The 21,777-nt window shown below is 40.3% G+C and overlaps 1 protein-coding gene across 2 annotated transcripts; it reads right to left on the bottom strand.

Moving 5' to 3' along the window:
- Nucleotides 1-328: 328 nt before the first annotated feature.
- Nucleotides 329-21,727, bottom strand: MRPL13 (mitochondrial ribosomal protein L13). Of its 2 annotated transcripts, XM_015856192.3 has the most exons (7): nucleotides 21,692-21,727; nucleotides 21,483-21,606; nucleotides 20,061-20,154; nucleotides 18,712-18,772; nucleotides 11,164-11,250; nucleotides 10,725-10,846; nucleotides 329-617 (listed from the first exon to the last, which is right to left on the bottom strand). In XM_015856192.3, exons 1-7 carry the CDS (start codon nucleotides 21,716-21,718, stop codon nucleotides 593-595), a joined length of 540 nt encoding a protein of 179 aa, XP_015711678.1. In that variant the 5' UTR covers nucleotides 21,719-21,727; the 3' UTR covers nucleotides 329-592. The 2 variants fall into 2 exon arrangements, 1 of the variants encoding a protein (XP_015711678.1); XR_014943303.1 differs by lacking the exon at nucleotides 18,712-18,772.
- Nucleotides 21,728-21,777: the final 50 nt, after the last annotated feature.

Here is a 21,777-nt window from a genome sequence, read left to right as displayed (position 1 = left end):
GGTGGTTAAAAAGATACGGAAACCGAAGGCCTGCACGGACATACAAGCATCCAAATCCCACCATTAAAGTGTGATATATGATGTGTGATACGTGATATATGATATGTGATATGCTATGTGCACTCCAGGTTCTAGACACAGCCTTCAGAATAATGGCACAACGTGACTTCTGCAGAGATAGACAAAGGTGAAACTCCTCCAACCACTGGTTTTCAATCCATAACTATTCACTACCCCTAACAGATGAAAATCAAGTTTTACAGCTTCTATAGTTAGACACCTCAAGGTGCTGCTCCCCTCAGTATTAAAAATAAAGATGTAGCCATTGTTTAATAATAGCAGTAAAAGGAATTTAATTAACAGATAACACTAAACATGGAGTACAGGTGATGTGAACAACATAAAATCCATCCTTAGTTGCTTTAAATACAACCATTCTGATAACCTTTCCCAATAAGGTTTGCTAATACCTGCCAGAAGCTTCCTGCATAGAAGGGATAACCGGGATGCACAGATGATGAATTCTTCCGCCATGGAAGAACAATTCTTCTCCAAGCAGGATAGACAATCCTGACAGCAATTTTTCCTTTCATTACTTGATTCGAAAATCTTTAGGCCTGGAAAACACACACACAAAAAGGGCTTTTTTAGGAGAATTGACATGAAAACCATAGCAGCATTGCTGTTATGAAGGTTATATGAATTTTAAAGATAAAATAGAGCAACTTCAAATACAAGAGGTCTGTACAGCACAGTATCACAAAGCCTCTGTTTTTTATTTAAGTGACATAGAAATATTTGAGTCCACACCATTGGGCATAAAAGAACAACGGTGAGCACCATGTACATTGTTTACATGCTCAATGTTGGCCTTGAAGAAACTCAGTATGCGAGGGCTGTTATGCACTGCAAAAGCAATTCATATTTCCTTAATCATATCTCACCACAGCCTGCCAGGAGATACATTTCATTATATCACAGTTAATGCTGTAGTGGAAGAGGGGGGGTTTAAGAAATTCTCAGTAGTGACTTGGGAGTGTTATCACTGCATCCATCCTAGACAGGTGCCGGAGGATTCTAGACAAGCCGCATGGAAAAGACATCACTGTCTCGCAACTCATATTTATTACTCTTTTCATGGGCCAATTCATCCATCCCCCTGCACAGTGCTGAAAGGATTCTGCGCTGTCCTTTGAACACCACATCTAAAACTTCAGTCGATGGTAGCACTGCGGTGCTGCAGAGCTGGGGATCTCACAGTGCTTTTCTCCACCTCTGAAAATCTGTGTTGCAACCCGTATTTCAACCTTAACGCTTGTCTTAAAGTTAAATGCAAAAAGCACTGGCTTCAGTTTGCAGCCTTACAAAGTTAATGAAGCTCGAAGGTGGAATTTTCTACACTGAGACACTTGTGTGAACAAACATAAAAGTTTTCAAAGCCTTTTCAAGTGGCACAGTAGTCCTTTATGCCAACTGGTGCTCCATGTCTGGGGACCACAATCACTGCTTTTAAAGAGCCCCTGGCACCAGGAAAGCTGAGCCTTGAGAAGCACCGTGCCTAGCAAAAGTCATAAATATTGTCCAAGGAAGATCATAAACCCACAAAACCCATTGTCTGCTCAGGGAGAATTATGAGCCACTTGGGAAAACCAATGGATAACTGCTCATTGATGAACTGCATAAATCTATGAAGGGTGTTCTTGGATGGCAGCACTTTCATGCTTCCTCAACAAAGCACTGAAATTATGCATTTGGAACCAAAGAAATGGCATCACTGATGGCACTAACACTACTGCTGTATATGCTGTGAGTTGAAAAAAGCACAGTACCACGTCACATTTCTCCTGTTCAACCATCAGACTGTGGGCTCGTTACACCGCCAGTCCATGGCTCTATAGGAAGCAGCATAAAATTGGGCGTCGTATTCACTCAGAAAGGAGGTTTAATTTAATGCTTAAAAGAACACAGAACCAATGGCACATTAACAAGGCTGAAGTGTCAGAATTCATTACAAAATGCAATATATATAATAGAGGAAGTTTACACTGAAAACCCCTTCAAAACGTTACATCACTCTCTCTCTCAAAAAAAAGCTGATAATACAAAGCAGAAGTTCTCATCTTCCTGATGTGCCTGTTCAGAACTCACACAAAGTGCCTACGTATTCTGTACAAATGCTAAGAGGAAAATGGTACAAAGCCAGCTCTGTCTGGCTCACTGCTACGAACAGTTTTCAGTGCGCTACGTAGCACATTGAGAACAACCATCAAGAGAAGGATCTGTGGGCTCCCCGGGGTCCACAAGGACCCCATAAGCTGCCTGCAGAGTTACACATTGTCACCATGGCACAAGTGTAGCAGAGCATGACAATGGGACTGGTTTGTCTCATAAACTGAAAATAAAGGATCAGAATAGCTGAGCAAGCTTTGTAGAAGCAGGCATTCTTTCCATATCTATTGTCAGAATCAAATGAATATCATGAGTTAACCACAGACTGTGAGCGTGAGCAAACTGTTGATGATTGTTTGGATCTGCTGCACACAAAGAAAATACTCAAAGTTTGTGGAATTCAGGATTTAAATTACTTATATTATTTACCCTTACATGATTTAGTTGTGCAGAACTCAGCTCACTGCCAGGAATAATGAGTTAAACATAAGGGATTCTGAAGGCATCCTATGCATCGAGGTTACATTTAGCAGTAAAAGCAACAGGGCAATGAGAGAAGACTCAGTAGCACAAATCTGACTCATTCTTTCCCAAGGTTAGAACCATTTGGCTAGAGGTGAACAGGAGGGGCTCATTCAGATGTGCAAATGCTTCATATTCCATTCACCTACATACGACTTCAATCTGATCTGCTTAGAATTGCTTTTCAGACAAAAACGTAACTGCGTGTGAAATCAGCCTGGACACCAAAGACAGAATTGAGGCTGTCAGGCTCTGGCCTAGGGAGGCAAAGCTTCTTCAGGTCATCTTGAAAGAGAGGCAAGGCTTCCCCAGAGTACTTTAAGTAACGATCTATTTGTCTTTCCAAATAACTGTTTGTTTTCCACAGCTTCAACAACTTGTGCTGAGCTAACACCAAAGTTAGGTGACCACATAGATTAGCAGGAGAATGAAGATTTGTCCCTAAGAACTCAAAACACAGAGCACTTCCTGCAGATGCTTATAACAAGGCTGTATTTAATCTAGGCCAGTTCCCTGACTGTGTGTAGCAGTGCGCAGTGCAAAGGAAGAAGTAATGGATGCCACTTAATACCAGCATTTCTTGCCAGGAGGAATGCCCGTGGAGCTACGAGCTCAGTCTGCATATTTCAGCTGGTTTAAACAAGCAGTACAAAGAAACCTATGTGATGCAACTCTGCAAGACAGCCCCTTCCCAGCATCCAATATTCTTTAATAAGATGTGAAGTTTCCTCCTCCTAAGGTATTTTTCTTGTCTAAGGAGACATAACAAAGACCCTTTCTGAAAGTTCCACGTGTTCAACTTCTAACTCCTGTAGTGAAAATTTATTGCCATCAGGTATGAACAGACTCACCACTTAGTTCCACCTTTATTAAAGCCTCGTCAGCACATTCCAGCAGAGATGTTTCCCTCTGCCTAGCAATGTTTGGAGCTAAAAAATCCTCAGTAAAAGACAAACTATTAAAGGAGTGGGTGGTGCAGTTTGTGAAAGTCAGATCCAAGTACTCACCCGTCTGTGTTACACTGGAGCTATCCTGGTTTCGGAAATACAGAAGCCAACTATCTTTACTTCTAGCTAACAGACAGCCCTTCCAGCAGACATTTGAAAAACAGCATTACTTGCCTTACAGAAATAAGGTTAAGGTTCTGCTGTAACATAAGACATTACCGACTCTGTACGTACTTATTTTACCATCCACTACAGCATTACAGCTTATCTCTAATGACTTCTAACACACAGTGCTTGTACTTTTTGGAACCACCTGTCTGCTTTCTCAACCACATGTGGCTGTTAAAGTATCTTTTGATAACATTCTTTTCTTTCAAGCTCCAAAAAGGATCAAGGAGTGATTGGATGTTGTGTTGTGGAACATGGTTTAATGGGAGCTATTGGTAATAGGTGAACGGTTGGACTGGATGATCTTTTAGGTCTTTTCCAACCTTGATGATTCTATGATTCTATGAAAAAAGAGGAGTCGCCTCTCCATCAGTAATGTTTATGTAGATAGATGGTTTTTCTGCTGCATTGCAAAAGAAGTTCTACAAAGACAAATTTCAGGGAGTCACTGCACTCATTAGCGTGACTGCAAGCATGCACTCATGACTGCTAACTCATATTTTAAAGCTTTGCAAAGGAATAAGGCTGACAATACTGAGTAAGTGACCTGTCAGTACCTGCTCTTGACTCAGCAATGCACACCTGGTTTGGAAGCTTTGAAGATCTCAAATTACATTTTTCTCTTCACCTGCAGGCAGTTATCTCAACATTAGGGAATGTGACCCAGAGAGACAGAGTTCCCTGTATTTTCTGCTATCTCACTGACATGAGGAATGACTGTTCAGAAAGGATTGAACCTTGCATCAGCACTGTGAAAGGTCAGTGCCTTAAAGCTAACCAATGCTGCACACTAATCAACTGGTACAGGAGCAAAAGTTGAAAAGGTTACCTTATATGTTTGGCTTCATTCCTTCTGTGGATGAGAAAAAGCACCCCAGATGCATTAAAAAATATATAAATCATCCTGTATAAAAGGTACACCCATCTCTTCTATTCACGGTGTGTGCAAAGCTCTCTATTACTCGTGACTTGAAATCATTCATGGCTGGTAGGATTCCCTGTTCATACTGATGGTCTATCAGAAAATAATCAGTTGTAACACATAATTACACAGACCCTCAGGATAGTCAACAAAGGCAAGAGCAGGTCTCTACTCAGGATGTACTTACTACCCCAGAGAAGCTCTACACCTCTGGTAAAACAATCAGTGAAACTGCTAATGATATTTAAATTATCTCACTTTGGCCTATTCTAAACAGTGAACTTGTTCTGACTTGGGGCAAAATAAACTCTTCTGTACTGGCTTAGTCCTCATGCAGTCTATTATCCTAGTTAATAAGCATTTCTACAAGTACAGCTTATTTTCTTAGGGAACCGGTAATAAGCCACAGTAACAGAAGCTGCATTTAATAACAAAGAGTAAGAAAAGGTGCCTTTTTAATACTCTTAAGCCACTATAGTATAGTGACTAACCTTCTTCTGCAAGTACAAAGCTTAAGATAAATCTTTCAGGGTCCTCAACTGCAGCTCAAGTTTATTCTATATAAAACTCGTGTTTATTTTGATTTTAAAAGTATCCATAAATCACACTGTCTGATCCAATGCCAGAATGTATTTAGCTAATTTTAATGAGATTAGGAGCAGTTTATTAAAATTTAAAATAAACTGGTTAAAATCTCAGGTTCCTTAAAAATAAATTAAACAAAACTTAACCAAGGTACTTAAATCTACCATCAGATTGGACATTAGGAAGAACTTCTTCTCAGAAAGCTCAGTAATGCATTGGAAAATGCTGCCCAGGGAAGCGATGGAGTCATCAACCCTGAAGGTGTTTAAGGATTGATGCAGATTTATGATGAAGATTTAGGTTGGATGTCAGGGGAAGTTCTTTACAGAGAGTGGTGAGGTGCTGGCACAGGCTGCCCAGAGAGGTTGTGGATGCCCCGTCCCTGGAGGTGTTCAAGGCCAAGTTGGATGGGGCCCTGGGCAGCCTGATCTGGTATTAAATGTGGAGGCTGGTGGCCCTGCCTGTGGTGGGGGAATTGGAGCTTCATGATCCTTGAGGTCCCTTCCAACCCAAGCCGTTCTGTGATTCTGTGATACCAGATTGGACCTGAGTTACATGAATTCTGTTTGTAAGATGATTTAAGTTAACTCAATGCAATGCTCATTTAAGTTTCATCTGAGCAAGACTATACCTTCTTCATACGAAAGGGTATTCTTTTAAAAGAATATGTTGTTAAAAAACCATAGGGCTATAGAAAGAACAGTGCTGTATGCTTGGCTTTGTCTAAAGAATTACGTTATTCTTCAAATAAACAGAGAAGTGAGTAAAGGAACAGTGAAACTCTTTCCAGACTTGCTGTCACCACCAGAAGTGAAAAAAGCAAATATATCTGGACATTTATAAAAGAGCAATTAAAACAATTCTAATTCCATTTTCATCTAGGCAAGTAGTTCAACAGTATCACATAAAACCATTCTCAGATTTCTTGTCAAATTCTCATTCATTTAGTTCCTATTTCTTCACGTATGAGATCAACAGATTTTAGGGGAAAAGGAAAGTAGCTTTAAAGCTTTTTCTCTGTAAGTCTCTTCAGAAGCTGAAGCAAAACTTAAGACTCTCATTTATTAGATCTCTTACCTTCAAATTTTAGCTACGACATAAGCTGCCCCTAGGTAAAGTTAAAAAAATCAGTAGCATCAGCATATTTTATACATGCTAGAGAAGAGGCAGTAATTAATTCTAATAGGCTAATCCATCTAAATATGGATTTGTCAGATTTTTAAGATGATTAAGTTACTGACCCTTCTCAGTTAGTATCCAGTTACTGCCTGAAGCCAAAACCTCAGGGATTAACTTTCTCCTCAGGTATCTAACTGTGTGCCTTTCTGACTTTTGTGGCTTTTGGCTTGTTTAGATCCAGCTCTGGTAGCCTGAAATATGAGACTCAGCTACTTTTGGCTTTTTGTTAATCAACACAAAACCATGGGATATTTCTATGCCCTCACTATAAGAAAAAGAATGTTACCAGTGATAGTTCCCCTGTTTTAACAGAGGTCAATGTTTTACTGTTAGTTACTGGAATTCCGATTGAGAACCAAAAAAGCCATAGAAAATGAACTTCCAAAGGGATTTCTCAAAGCATACATTAGAACAGGACTGTGCAGTATTGGCAGGAGAGCCTTTTCCTCGTCTCTCCAGTTTCTCTTTTAAGGAAAAACTAAGGCTCAAGGCTTTCACAGAAGTTTGTGTTGGCCGTCTCCAGTCAGATCAACTACACAAGCCAACCTTGCTTGGTGAGACGAACATTCAAGCTGGAGGGGCAGTGCTTATTCCTGTAAAGGAAACAGCCCACCAAGGGGTGTTCCAAGGTAAGAACAAAGCACTATCACATAAGGCATCACATGCACAAATCAACTCCAGCCCCACAAAGCTGCAGACACTGCAGTTGGAAGGAACGATGGAAATGGCTTATGAAAAGTATATTTATTTCAGCGCAGAATTTTAAATCTAATATTAAGCTTAAGAGGGGTCTTAGAAGTGTAGCTCAAGACCTTAACATATTCAGAGGAAATCTTTACCATGTGGACTGTGGGTGTAGAGGATCCCATAATTTTACACTTCGTACATGTTGTATTTCGTTGGAGAACAAAAAGCATTTTACAGTTGTAATATTAACTGCAAGTTTCGTTTATGACAGTACATGACTGGAAATACCCCACATAACACTTGTGTATCTAATATAATGCAAGGTGCCCTTTGGTGTTGGCTTCCTTATCTGAGGACAAAAAACTTCATAAAGTGAAACTGTCAGCACCTTACATTAAAAATGCTGTTTATAACATCATTTCAGCCACACACCCAGGACACCTCTGGCTTCTATTTCAGTTCTTAGTACCCAAATTATTTCTTTAATGTAGTGACTAAATGTAGGAACTTACACTAGAAGCTGTAGAACTGGGAAGGACAACTGTTATTGCATCTACCTTTTAGGACAGCAAACAGAAGGGACAACAGTGGCTGAAGAGATCTCTTAACATGAAAAGGTTATCTTTTCCAGTGCCTTCAAATTTATTTGCTAGGAACATCAGCAGCAGAATTTAGGTTGCATAAGGCCAGTATGACTGGCTTTAAGGAACATGGAGCCAAGGAGAAACTGTAAATAGAAGTTATGACCACCATTATCCTTGACACAGAATGTGTAAGAGGATTATCACACACATCTCCCATTGCTAGGTGTCCCAGCACACTTGTGTTTCATCATATATGAAATATATATTTACTAGGAGAGTGGTTACGCCCTGGAACAGGCTGCCCAGGGAGGTTGTGGATGCCCCATCCTTGGAGGTGTTCAAGACCAGGTTGGACAGGGCCCTGGGCAACCTGACCTAGTAAAGGTGTATGTTTGGTGGCCCTGCCAGGCAGGGGGGTTGGAACTACATGATCCTTGAGGTCCCTTCCAACCCGGGTCATTCTGTGATTCTGTGATATACAAATACCTCTTCCCAGAACATTGCAGTTTTCTCCTTTCAAAGCTGTGGGATGCTGCTGATGGATCACCAAGAACCTGTATGCCATGCCACACAGATCCGCATATGGCTGATGTTCAAGAACTAGGACAGACCAGCTCTCACTGCTCTGCTGAAACAGTTTTATGGCTTCAGAGTATAAACCTAGAAGTTTATATTAGAAGAGTATTACCTAGAAGTAGGCTGTGCAGAAGGGTGCCAGAAATCAGGCAGGTTACTCAAAAATAAACATTCAAAAGGTGTTTGGTTTTCTTAAGTCAAGTTTCAGAGTTTACAATACCTTAAGTTTTAAAAATGCCAAAAGCCTTCAAGGACTTCTTTTCCAGAAAGACAAGTGAGAGGCTGTCTGGCCTAGGGAGGTCCATGGAGAGTTCCCATTAAGTCTGGCAGTGGAACAGGCGCTCAGTATGCAACACCACCACCAACCTGAGGGCTCTCCTGGAAATCAGAACTGCTCTGCTTTCTTAAGGGAAACTCATAGGAACGTATCCATCCAACTGGAACAAGACAGATTTCTTCTATATATTTGGGAATGTTCTTGTCCAAATGACTTCAAAATACTTCAAAAGCAAGTTTCCTGCCTTTAGAAGTTCACTGTCTACAAACACACCTATTCCCAGTCAGCTAAACAACTTTTAGATGGCATATAACAGGAAAATTCACACATAAATCTGATGTATTCCTGCCTTTAGAAGAGAGGTAGGAAACAGTACTGTTTGTTTAGTCACACAAGATTGGTGAATTCTGTGATGATTTCTGTTTAAAGCTCATTAAAAACATCCAATGTGAAACCTCAAGCACCCTTGAAATAATGGCTTCATTCATGGTAGGAAGCTGCAAAAAAATCAAAGTCGGCCAGAAGAACTGGTCTCTGATCTTCCTCCCCTTTACATCTGTATGGAAAGACACTATTTTATCTCCCTGCCTCTGCAAGGTTTTTCCACCACATTTACTTCAGACGTCTGCACCAAGGATGTAAGAGAGCAGCTCTGTACAATTTACAGAACCGTTTGGCTCAGGTTAGGTATAAAAGCAAAGAATATTCCAAGAAAGTTTCTCTTACTGGAAATGTTAGAACATTTAATTCTCTTCTCTCAAGGTGTAAGATCCATAATGACATCCCATTATGTGGTGGAAGGAGGGGTGATGGGAAGGCTGTCCACCCTGCACTACACAGTTTTTCTTAGGTACCCACACTGGATGCACGCTCTCCTCACAAACTATTTCCTCACCTTAGTGCTTAACCCGGGTACCGTCTATTTGTCTACAATATCTGTGCCCCATAACCAGAAAAAAAACAGCCTTTCAAAACAATCTGTACTCATTCTTTTTCCTTGTTTTTAATCACTCACTCTCCTTTGAGAAACAGAAGAGTCACCCATCAGAACTTCATAAAGGACAGGAAAAGAAAAATAGAATAAAAGAAGAAATAAAAAATCATATAAGGTGGGAAAATTTATTAAAACCATCTGGAAAAAAAAGAGAAATGTAACAGTTTTTCTGAATTCGCCTTATTCTGGTTTATTTTTGACACTACAGTCACCGACTGGAAACTATCCATGTGTTCTGCAGAGGCTCACAGATCGAACACACAGGAGTGCGCTGCTCTTCATCCTCCAGTACTGCTGACACACTTTTGCTCCAGAACTCTGCTCTATTCCCCCACTAGGTCCACCTATTCCCTGGCTCTTCTCAACAAGTATGTCCACTTAAGACACTCACTCATCTCGCTGAAGGAACAAGATGAATTTCTCAGTTGAAATCCTCCTGGCTGTGCCAGTTGCAAGGCTGCTAAGTGAGCAGCGTTTCCCATCCTCTGCAACTGGCACAGGGTATGAAGCCTGTATACAGAGAGCATTTCCCCAAAAAACTCATCAGGATGAGACTGCAGAGCAAAGAAATGCTAACAGGAAATTATTAGGAGACAGCTTGACAGCAATTACTAAATTAGATGACATCGAGTTTCCTTGCTCTTTGCCACACACAGCTACAACATGACTAACATTTACCAGATGTTTAAACTTGCTTTAACAAAAAAGATGTTAAATTCTGTATACTGAAAATAAGCAGAAGTGCACAAGACAGAGCTGACCATCTGGAAGACTCCAGGTCAGACTCCTGTCCACCTGCTTCATTCCCACAGATCTCTGGCTTTGAAATCTAAAGGAAGCTCAGTACTAGGACTCTCAAAATGACCACAAGAAAAAAAACCTCAAAACATTGGTAGTAATCTGAGAGGTCCCCAGATGTGATTATTTTCATTAGCAGGTTGACTCAGTGCTCCCTTCAAATATGACCATTCTTGGCTTAGTGATCTCCTGTCAAAAAATATGACATGACGAAAACAAATAATCCTTTTTTTTTCTTATTCATATTGTAAGAACCAACAGCCAATATAGTACAGATTCAGTCCAAGCGCTCATTTTAAATGTCTAATATACTTACGGAGTCCAAACCCTTGGAAAGGCAGCAATTTCTTCTGGTGTATATTCATCTAACCTCCTGGGGACTACACGAGGCTGAGGAATCTCTTGTAGAAGGTTCTTTTCTATATCTTCTGGGATAACCTGAGGAGGGTGAGGACAGTCAAACCTTAGAAAGAAGGTGCTTAGAAAACACATCCTCTCTCCCCATATCCAGACCAAGAACAGTCAACAGTGCTGCATTCTTCATGCTAAATGAAGCAGTAATGAATGAGACAATAACATGCATATTTCAGATATCACAATTTGGTCAAATAAAGAGCATCAACACGTAAAGTGTATTTAGTTACATATTTAAGAAATAGCTTGATTTTTCTTAATTTATCTTATGACTGAAGCTTTGTTAGCGCTCTTTGACTCCAAAGCAAAAAGAAAGCAAGCATAACAGCGTAACCACTCACATCGTCTGGGAATAGGTGCAACCTCTGCATCAAAGTTCTTCTCAGAAGGTTTTTTGGAAGCATCCTATAAATAGTCAGCTTAACAATCTGAGGAAAGAAAACGATATAACGACAAATCAGACCACCTACAAATAACATGAAAAAGGTAAAGTGTGTTTCCCTATTTCATGGACCTCTTTTTGGTCAGCTTCATCCATGCTGAAGCACTCTGGCATCACATTTTCAAGATGTTCCAGATTTACTGTTTTGGAAGAAGGCACACATACATCTCAGTCATACAAACACTTACTCCAGCAGTCATAAAATAAAAGTTACTGCTTAGAAACTAGAGCTGTATTTTGTACTGTGGATGGCTTAATATGATCACGTGACATTAAAAGAACTGAAAAGCAAACTAAGAATCTTCTATTAACTCCACAATATTAGTCTTGTATTTAGATAGATAGATCACTGAAGTCTATTAGGCTTTAACAAATTTTACAAGTGGTCTCAGCATTTAAACACTGTAATTCACTGTATTCAATGTTTCAATATAATCAATGCATTGTGTCTTAAGCAATGCTGACCTGGTAAGATACTGCTTCATAACACTGTATGTATTTACAATACAGGACAAAAGGGAATGGTTTTAAACTGAGACAGGGGAGGTTTAGGTTAGAGATTAGGAGGAAGTTTTTCACACAGAGGGTGGTGACGCACTGGAACAGGTTGCCCAAGGAGGCTATGGATGCCCCATCCCTGCAGGCTTTCAAGGCCAGGCTGGATGTGGCTCTGGGCAGCCTGGTCTGGTGGTTGGTGGCCCTGCACATAGCAGGCGGGTTGAAACTACATGATCATTGTGGTCCTTTTCAACCCAGGCCATTCTGTGATTCTATGATAATTTATTCCCTTGCTATTAGTTCCAGATGAACTAACCCGCTGTAGAGCATCAGGAATGAACAGAATTCATACACCCACAATAGATGATACTTGCAGAAAAGTAATGTAACACAATTTCTCTTGGACTCTAATGCAGATGTCTGTAATTTAAATATGAAACACAGCATTATGGACTTCAGCCATAAGAACATTTGTGTATGTAAAACAAGGCACGCAACCATAAGAGACCAAAGGGGATAAAGAAGGACAGCAAGCCGTTTAGTAGACCAGCACGCAATTTGTTTTTAAGCATAAGTAAACCCAATCTGTGCTCCAAGCCACCCAGATGTGAGCCCTTTCACCAGAGTAATTTTCATATTGAAAACTAACTTGGCTAACAGGAAAATATTACATAGAAAATGCAGAAATGTAGAATAACCTGAGTCAGAAGCGACCCATAAGGACCATCACATCCAACTCAAGTAAATCAAGGTCAAAATAGATCTGATCTAAAACAATGGATGCAGAAGCTCCATACTCTCCAGCTCTAGGAATCCTTTTCTTTACATAAAAATTCCTTGAAACTGTGATAGAATCTGTGTTAATTCCTTACTTTAAATACAGCTGCATGTATCTGTAAGTCATTGGTCACAGGTTTTACCCTGTGCATGTACATCTTATTCATGATTACACTCCTATAAAGACTTCCAAATACTTTAATGAACAGTATTTAACTTCTTCAAGCAACCAATGTTTGTGCCAGATCTTTCATCATCCTTTGCAGCCTGTAGCACAGACATCTGTTGGAACAAGTCAATGACCTGGATGAACTTCTGCTCTATTCTGGTTGTACACACTCCTGCCTGATGAATCTGATCCCATTCCCTTGGCTTTGGGCAGCCTGGTCTGTGGTTGGCAGCTCTGTACATAGCAGGGGGGTTGAAACTAGATGACCACTGCTGTCCTTTTCAACCCAGGTCATTCTAAGATTCTTTATAAAGTTGATTAAAAAAAGGAAGAAAAAACAACTCTGTTTTAAAAAGTTGCCTATTAAAAAGTCATTCTGGAAAAGAATGATTCATTTACATTTTCAAGTTATACAACGAAGAAATATTTTAAACCCCACACACGGTCAATGCAGAACTGACAGCCTCAGTAGACAAGAAACTAACAAGATAACAGGATTTGGAGATTGAAGCATGGATAATGACACGTTCAGGAACAGTTCTGGTATCTAAGCATGTTAAGTGCAGTAAGCAAAACCACAGATATGCTTTGGTGCATCCTCCACGCTCCATCTTTTCATGGCAGAGCCTTTAACACCAGAGCAACTTGAAACATACACATTTACTAGATCAGGTTGCCCAGGTCCCCATCCAACCTGGTCTTGAACACCTCCAAGGACGGGGCATCCACAACCTCCCTGGGCAGCCTGTTCCAGAGCCTAACCACTCTCCTAGTAAAGAACTTCCCTCTAACATCCAACCTAAATCTACGCTCTTTCAACTTCAATCCATTTCCCCTTGTCCTGGTATTATCAGCCCTTTTGAAGAGTTTACTCAGATTCTGTAACAATAATCTCCTCTCCATGCTACACTAACTTTTGAGCGCCTACTAAGTCAGGCTTTGAAGTTACGCTCAGTGGCAAATAAGTAAATAAACAAACATCATATTCCCAGAAGAAAACCCAACTCTATCCAGAGTTCTAGTAACCAATTTTTGCTGCGTACATACCATTGTATCAGTAATCCCTTACTACCCTGGATGAAAAGAAAACAGGCTTTCAAACATCAACAGCAAGATTTAATTGTGTTTTCTGCTCAACTTTTTCCTCGGAAGATGATTATTGACAGGGATAATGGCAAGCCTATACATGCAAGCAGTTGCTTACTAGCATTCAAAAGGAGAATTAGAATGTCTTAAGCTCCTCCAGAGCAGTGCCAGCAGCTGAACAAATCTTGACACCCCTGGAGGCTTCCTCACAGTGTGTCTGTAGAGTTGCCCTGCCTGGCTTCATCATCTTCCCTAGTAGGTAGCATTCATTCTGAATAATTACTGCCCATTATTGCTTTGTCAAAAGCAATACAGGCTGTGAATGCTGCGAATGTCAATCCTCTCACCAAGTATCTGATAGGAGCCAAACATCATTTCTTTTTTGTTTTGGGGGAGTTTCTGTTCCAGCTAAATATGAAAAGATAAAGCAAGCCAAGTTTTGCTTACTTTTAGAACCAGAAACAGGAAAAAAATGGCTTACATTTTTGTCTTATCTAGATTATTATCTGGTTCTACATATTAAATCTGTCAACATGTTCTGCAGGCATTTTAATTAATGGCCCAAGTTCTTCCCAGGATTTTCCAAATATTTTTTGTTCCCTCTCAAATCCGTGAGGGTTACAAGCACACAGGGGCATCTCCTGCTCTTCCCATACCAGGGACTCTGAAGCCTCATTAGCATTTCCTCAGCTAAAGAAAACATGTGCAAATGTTACTTAAAACAAAACCAACACACCTCTATGCATCCCAAACACATGCGACGCTTTGTGGTGCTCAGGGATATGATTTAGCAGAGGGTTGTTAGAGTCAGGGTACTATGGTTAGGCTGCGGTTGGACTTGATGATCTTCTCCAACCTGGGTAATTCTATGATTCCACGATTCTATGAACTAAAACAACTGTTTCTTCATTTTTGAAGGACTCTTCTTTGAAAGAGGAACACGGCACTGATTTTTCTTAGTGACCTACAATGGAAATCAATGCTGGACTTCACATATGTCCTGAAGGAGTAGCTGTAGCACACAGAATATTAGTACTGTATTCATGAATAGAGACCCTTTTGTACAGCAACAAGCTGTTATGCTGTGCCTGATGAACAAGTTTAATACCCTGGTTGATGGGTGGTCTGAAAATTCACATTATATCTAAGTTATAGAAAGAAAATGTTGAAATATGAAGCTATTTTCTCTCCTTTAGATACTTCCTAGAGCAGCCTGGCCAAGCCAAGCACAAAGGAGCTGTTCTCCAATATTCTTGGGAATGGCAGACAACTGAAAATAACAGAAACTTTAAAGAGATTCACAGACATCTGTCTCCCCCGTGCCTCTTGAAAGGACTCAAAGGTGTTAAAGGTAAAAATGTGCTAGAAAGTTGCTTTTTGTATCTTCTTGGTCATCGCTGTAATTTCTGCCTTTCCATATAACCAACACTACTGAAAAATTGGCACAATGAACATGGAACATCAACTATTCAGCTCTCTTTTTGTATGCAGCATGTCATATGAGCATAAAAAGACATTTTAAATAGGAAAAAAATAGTAACAGTCTGTCAAACTTGATCACTAAATTGTACTTCTCAAACTAGACACCAAAAATATGCACTTCGTATCTTTCCAACTAAGAAGAAACATCAGGCATTGGAGAAGGCTGCCCAAAGAGGTCATCCTTGGGTGTGGATCAGCCCCCACCAGCCTTATCTGAACTGCCAACACTCATCTGAACTGCCAACACTACTTCCAGTAGCAGGCTGCACTGCACATCTCCTGAGAGTCCCTCAAATCAGAATCATCCTATGATCCCATAAACAAACACGTACACACACACACACACACAATCCAGCACAAATCCTTCTCAAGCACTTACTACTACACATAAGGAAAAAACAGCTCCAAATTTAATCATAGAATCATAGAATTTACCAGGTTGGAAAAGACCTCAAAGATCATCAAGTCCAACCGCAGCCTAACCAGAATCCTAACTCTAAAACCCTACACTAAATCATATCCCTGAGCACCACATCCAAACGGCTCTTAAACACAACCAGGGATGGCAATTCAACCACCTCCCTGGGGAGCCTATTTCAGTACCTAACTACCCTTTCTGTAAAGAAGTGCTTCCTAATATCCATCCTAAACTTGCCCTGGCGCAACTTGAGGCCATTTCCCCTCGTCTTGAGGGAATAATGAGATAATGCAGGTCGACATCATAGCATTTAAGTGAGATTATCAAATGATCAACATACACTTCTGTCTTGATACTTTATGAAGTATAATCAAAATGGAAATGACTGTTTAACCCTTCTGCAGCTACATCTAAATCTGGTAACTCTGCTTGTGCCTTTCTGCCCCCAGGCAAACATGCATTGTTTTGCATCCAGTTATTCACTACAGCCATTTTAGTTGGCTATGTATCATTTTTATACAAAAGTATTTCTGCATACTAGGAACTGCATTTAAACATGACTGTAATTGAAAAATATATATGTTTGAATTTAGACTTATCTTAAGTAAAGGCAATGCTAAGCAGTAGTGCAGTATTCACTGCATATGTATTTACACAAAAAAAACTTATCAACTATAATCCGTGTTACATAAACTGACAACAGTCATATCCATTTCAAAACTGACATCCCACAATTAGCAGCAGGTTTTAGGTCAACATCCTTTTCCTTGGAAGGAGCCTCTTCTAAGAATTTAATGGCTTAATTTCTTTAATGGTACTTCTTCCAAAACTGATATTGACTCATCTAATGAAGCACTACCAGGATGAGGTAGCAGGATACAATAGGACCAAAGGCAGAGAAAAAGCACTGGCTTTCGGGATGAAACCAGTGTTTTTAAGAATGAAGACCTGGATTCCATAGAAAGATGCATTCAGCTTCCTACAACCTAACAAGTTCTACCAGCCTCACAGCAATTGGACCAAACATAGTTGATACATGTCTCCATCACATTTTGAGAATGGAAATAACACTTAGGCTGGGCATTGGTCTTCTTCATAACAGCAGTTTTTCAGTACTGATTTTAATAGCTAGGTCTTTATTAGGGACAAAGGGTAATGGTTTTCAATTAAAGGAGGGTAGATTTACATTATATATTAAGAAGAAATTCTTCACTATGAGAATGGTGAGGCACTGGCACAGCTGCCCAGAGAAGCTGTGGGTGCCCCATCCCTGAAGGTGCTCAAGGCCAGGCTGGATGCGGCTCTGGGCAGCCTGAGCTGATGGAAGTGCTGCTGCCCATGGCATGGTGCTGGAAGTGGACAGTCTTTCCAGTCCTTTCCAACCCATACCACTCTACAATTCTAACAGTAAAACAAGTTAATAAGTCATCACCCTAATTTCCATATTTGTCATATCCCAATGGATTTTATGATTTTAAAAAAAAGAACTTTTCTAGTAATAAAATCCTTTGTGATTCAAAACCTATAAAGAATATATCCTGCCAAATCACCATTAAATTATCACTCACTACTATTAATTATAGCAATAATCCTATATCTTTGTAAGACAGCCAGTCAAACAATTCAACAAAAGAGTTAATTGATGAGAGCTCTCCAGAATTTATTTATTTATTTTTAAAGAAAGAAAGTTTCTCTTGCTAAAGCAGACCAGGTCCTGAGCCACATCACCATTCGCTGAGTCTCTATTCAACATGTTTTAGTTATTGGCAATGCGTTAAATCCAGAGGAATGCTTGCACAGAAATCCATCTAGGAGTCTGGCAAGAAAAGAGGTATTTCAGAATGAATGCCAGAAGATCATTTATAGAGCACCCAATTCTCAGGCCCTAGCAAACAAGTTGTGCTATACTGCCTCCCAGTGCACGGCCTCTGCTTGAAGCTCAAATGAGAACAGTTGAAGAAATCTATTTTAGACACTGAACTGCCAGTAATGCCCAAAGGAGTTACAACTATGTTTGAGCGTTTAAGTTGTTTTGCTTTTCATGCAAGGTGACCTAAGGGAAAGCACCTCAGTCACATATAAACACACAGATCTGTTCATCTCAGTGGTCTTCATGCCATGATTTGAAACTATAGAAATTAGAGAACTCAGTCTTGTGAAGCTGAGCATTCAAATCTGCAGCAAAAGCAGTAACTTCATAACTCATAATTAAGTTCTTTACTAGGAGAGTGGTGAGGTCCTGGAACAGGCTGCCCAGGGAGGCTGTGGATGCCCCATCCTTGGAGGTGTTTAAGGCCAGGTTGGATGGGGCCCTGGGCAACCTGATCTAGTAATTGTGGAAGTTTGGTGGCCCTGCCAGGCAGGGGGGTTGGAACTACATGATCCTTGAGGTCCCTTCCAACCCAGGTCATTCTGTGATTCTGTGAACTCTAAGGCAACATCCCAAACTGTTCATGTTTAGTACAATTTTTTAGATTAGTAACAAATAAATCAAGACTAGTGGTCAACAGAATTAACGCTGGCCAAATATAGACATTTACATCTATCTTCTTTACTAACCACTGTTTCCATTTCCAAACCAGAAAAATAGAGCACTGCAGATAATATCTAAAAAAAGCCATTTAACAAAGCCCATGGGAGAAAGAGGCAGATGCATTTTCTAACATTTTTTAATGTTAGTGTTATTCCCAATGGCTCTTAAATTTAGGGTTGTTAAACTCAAGTACTGCTTTGTCCAACTGACTCAAATGAGAATGAACTATGAGAAAGGTCAGACCTCTGAAACACAAGCAAAGTTTGATTTGCTCATTTGGACAGCATGGAAGAATCACGAAAATGTGCAACTTGCAATCTGACCCTAAAACACGCTGTTTACAAAGACACTGTAATAAGCTGAGCTCTAACTAATAACATGTTCATAACTCACCTTTACACAGGTTAAGTACAACCTCTTTTGCTCAGGGAAAATATTAAAATGAAAACAAATGTACTTTACAAATGAAGGGAAAAATGCTTACAGCAGTTGGATCTTTCAAATGGAGCTGAGTTGCTGTCACCTGTTTGAAACCACCAGGATAACTAGAAAAACAGAAGAAACATACAAGCTCAGTGCTACGTGCTCAATCATGCCATTAACACAAATACCTCAGTATCTCAGAATCACAGAATCACCTATGTCACAAACGATCTTAAAGATCAAGAAGCCCAACCACCAACCTGACTACTGAGTTTCATCACTAAACCATGTCCCTTAGTGCCGCTTCCACACATTTCAGAGATACCTCCAGGGATAGGGACTCCACCACTCCCCTGGGCAGCCCCTTCCAATGCGTGACAACCCTTAGTGTGAAGAAACCCCTCTTAATAACCAATCTAAATCCTCCTGGTGCAATGTCACTCTCTTTCTCTCCCTCAAATCACTCTGAACATTTTAGTTTTTTAAGAATCTGATTAGCAAACTGGCACAGCAAAAGAACTCTGAACAATGGTATAACATTTGTTTAGTGGGCTTATGATAAGACAAGTTTTTTTCACAAGGCCAAAGTCTTGTTCAAAGCACACTGGATTCATTTTAATGCCTGAGGAATCATTATCGAGTGTTGTCGCTGTATGAAGAGCAACTGTTCCTATCTGACTGAACCGAGCCATGCTGTAACAGCTCATTACATTTTTATCTATGAAGAAGTTATGTCTGCCAGAATAATATGTTATACACCAGTACACCTTCAGAGTACCTAATTTCTTACTGGATTACAGCAGATACAAACTTTCCATCTGCTATTAAGTAGGACCATGAAGTTGAAGCTGGCATCTGTATATATAACTTAAATGTTCAGCGCCAATAGGAAAGTCTTTTATTGTTCAGTAAATAGAGTAGTCCTGATATTTGGATTTACTTCCACAGAAAATAATCTAGTTTACCAAAACTGTAACAGGACAAGGGGAAATGGTTTTAAGTTAAAAGAGGGAAGATTTAGGTTGGATGTTAGGGGGAAGTTCTTCACTAGGAGAGTGGTTAGGTCCTGGAACAGGCTGCCCAGGGAGATTGTAGATGCCCCGTCCTTGGAGGTGTTCAAGACCAGGTTGGACGGGGCCCTGGGCAACCTGATCTAGTAAAGGTGTATGTTTGGTGGCCCTGCCAGGCAGGGGGGTTGGAACTACATGATCCTTGAGGTCCCTTCCAACCCAGGTCATTCTGTGATTCTGTGTGTAAATCTGCTCCATTGCCAAGGCATGTATCATTTTAAACAGTGCAAACAGAACGTAACATAAGCAGGAATTCCATTCTGAATCAACAGAAGAATATACGTCAGAAGTGTACAGCCAGCTCACCTGAAGGTTTATTGTAGAGTAACTTAACACTTACCCAGTATGTGAGGAGTACACTTTCTGTTCCCATTTGTTACCAGAAAAGGCAATATGTCTCGTATTTATTATGACAACGTGATCTCCACAGTCATCTATAAGGTAATCAGTGGAAAAAATATTTTAAATTGTGTATTATAAATGGTGTATACATGTGGTACTACGTATATATAGCACATTCCATAAAACTCAAACTGAGTTTTAAAGTCACTTCATCCAAAATTACACTTAAATACTAAAATCAATTACTATTTTTCTTAGGAATGTCAAGTCAGAAGGTAAAATATCATCAAGCTGGATAACCATTGCAGCTACTTACCTATGATCCAGTTGTCTGGTTTACAAGCAAACATGCTATTTTATCCAACATGCTGTGTTGTATGTGAATCTCTATTTCAAAAACAGTATAAAAACAGTACCAACGTTTACCAGAGGACTGAACTCTTTCAGTAAGTAACATGACTCTACTCAGTGATTACAGCTTAGAGCACATCTCTGAGATGCAAAGAGGCAGCAATAGCCAAGCTAAAAACTGACCAGGATATCAACACCTACCTGAATAATGACTGCAAACTGTTACTTTAAAGCTGATTAAAAAAAAACAAAAAATCATTGATAGCTACTTTCTCCTTCAGAATTCTGAATTAATTCATTATTAGTTATTTGTTTTTTTTGCTAGTGCTGCTCCAGGATTTTAAAGCTTCATGAACACAAGACTATCCAAGACCTTTCCCACAGGGCAACCAAAACTATTTCCCCTCAGTGCTTGCTTTACTTTTCTGACAAGCCTTAAGCTCCAGTGACACCTTGTGGATACAACACATTTTGCAACTGCAGAACTTGGGTATTAAACGTATCTTTAGAAACCTACAAATGCTACCTGTTATAATGAAAACTGGATCGAGTACAACCTTAGACTGCACATTTGATGTATGTGAGTAAAGGTATATGAGTAAAGAAAGCTTAATGCTTTCCTTCTGCTTCAGTAATCTCTTGAAAATTCTGCTTGAGTATTACAGGAAACACTGTGCCAACAATCTCATCATTCTGAAAAGGGATCATCTTCTTTTAAATATATATGTTATCGATAAAATGCTAATCACTGCGAGACATCTGCTATGGTATTATGAGACGATCAAGATCACACATGGTACTGGATTTTCTCATCTACTGATAGGCCAAACAACTTCTTCATCTGATCAAGATGTCTTCCAACAATGACTACATCTCCTGTCTCAAAAATCAGACAGGTTCCAGTCCCGTGACCACACAACAGCTGAGGTCAGCAGGCACACTCAGAACAGGGGGACCAAGGTGAAATTTGGGTGGCTTCTAAAGACCTCCAAGGAGATCCCACAGCCCCTAGGCCTGCAGCCCGCACAGCACAGCGGTGCTCCTGGTTCCGACCTACTGCAATACTTACTAAGCGCATGGTAAATAGGTTTATGTCTGCCTTCCAGCCTTCTTACGGTCACGGCTGCTAATTTTCCCGGTGGTTGCATCTTCGCATCGAGGAGGTACCACGCTCTGGCAAAGGTAGCCCATTGCTAAAGAGAAAGAGAAGGGTTTGTTAAAGCAAGAAAAGAACGCAGTGCCAGAAATCAGTCCCGCAGGGGACGGGGCCGTGCTCACCTGTGCCGCCTTGGTGTAGCTGGCCATGGCCGAGGGAACGGGAAGCGGAGCGGAGCCCCGCGGCCCCGCACCGGGAAGCGGAAGCG

The sequence above is a fragment of the Coturnix japonica genome, chromosome 2, assembly GCF_054131305.1.
Source record: "Coturnix japonica strain WE chromosome 2, WE-NBRP24, whole genome shotgun sequence".
Classification (NCBI taxonomy): domain Eukaryota; kingdom Metazoa; phylum Chordata; class Aves; order Galliformes; family Phasianidae; genus Coturnix; species Coturnix japonica.
The sequence above is the reverse complement of the archived record's forward strand: the minus strand, read 5'-3'. Positions and strand labels throughout refer to the sequence as shown.

Excerpts from the sequence above, each read along its gene's own strand:
- MRPL13 (XM_015856192.3), bottom strand. The coding sequence starts at position 21,718 with ATGGCCAGCTACACCAAGGCGGCACAG. Across the intron at positions 11,251-18,711 it reads ATTTGAAAGATCCAACTGCT|ATTGTTAAGCTGACTATTTA; the intron begins GTAAGCATTTTT and ends TTCTTTCCTCAG. Across the intron at positions 10,847-11,163 it reads TGCACCTATTCCCAGACGAT|GTTATCCCAGAAGATATAGA; the intron begins GTGAGTGGTTAC and ends CACCCTCCTCAG.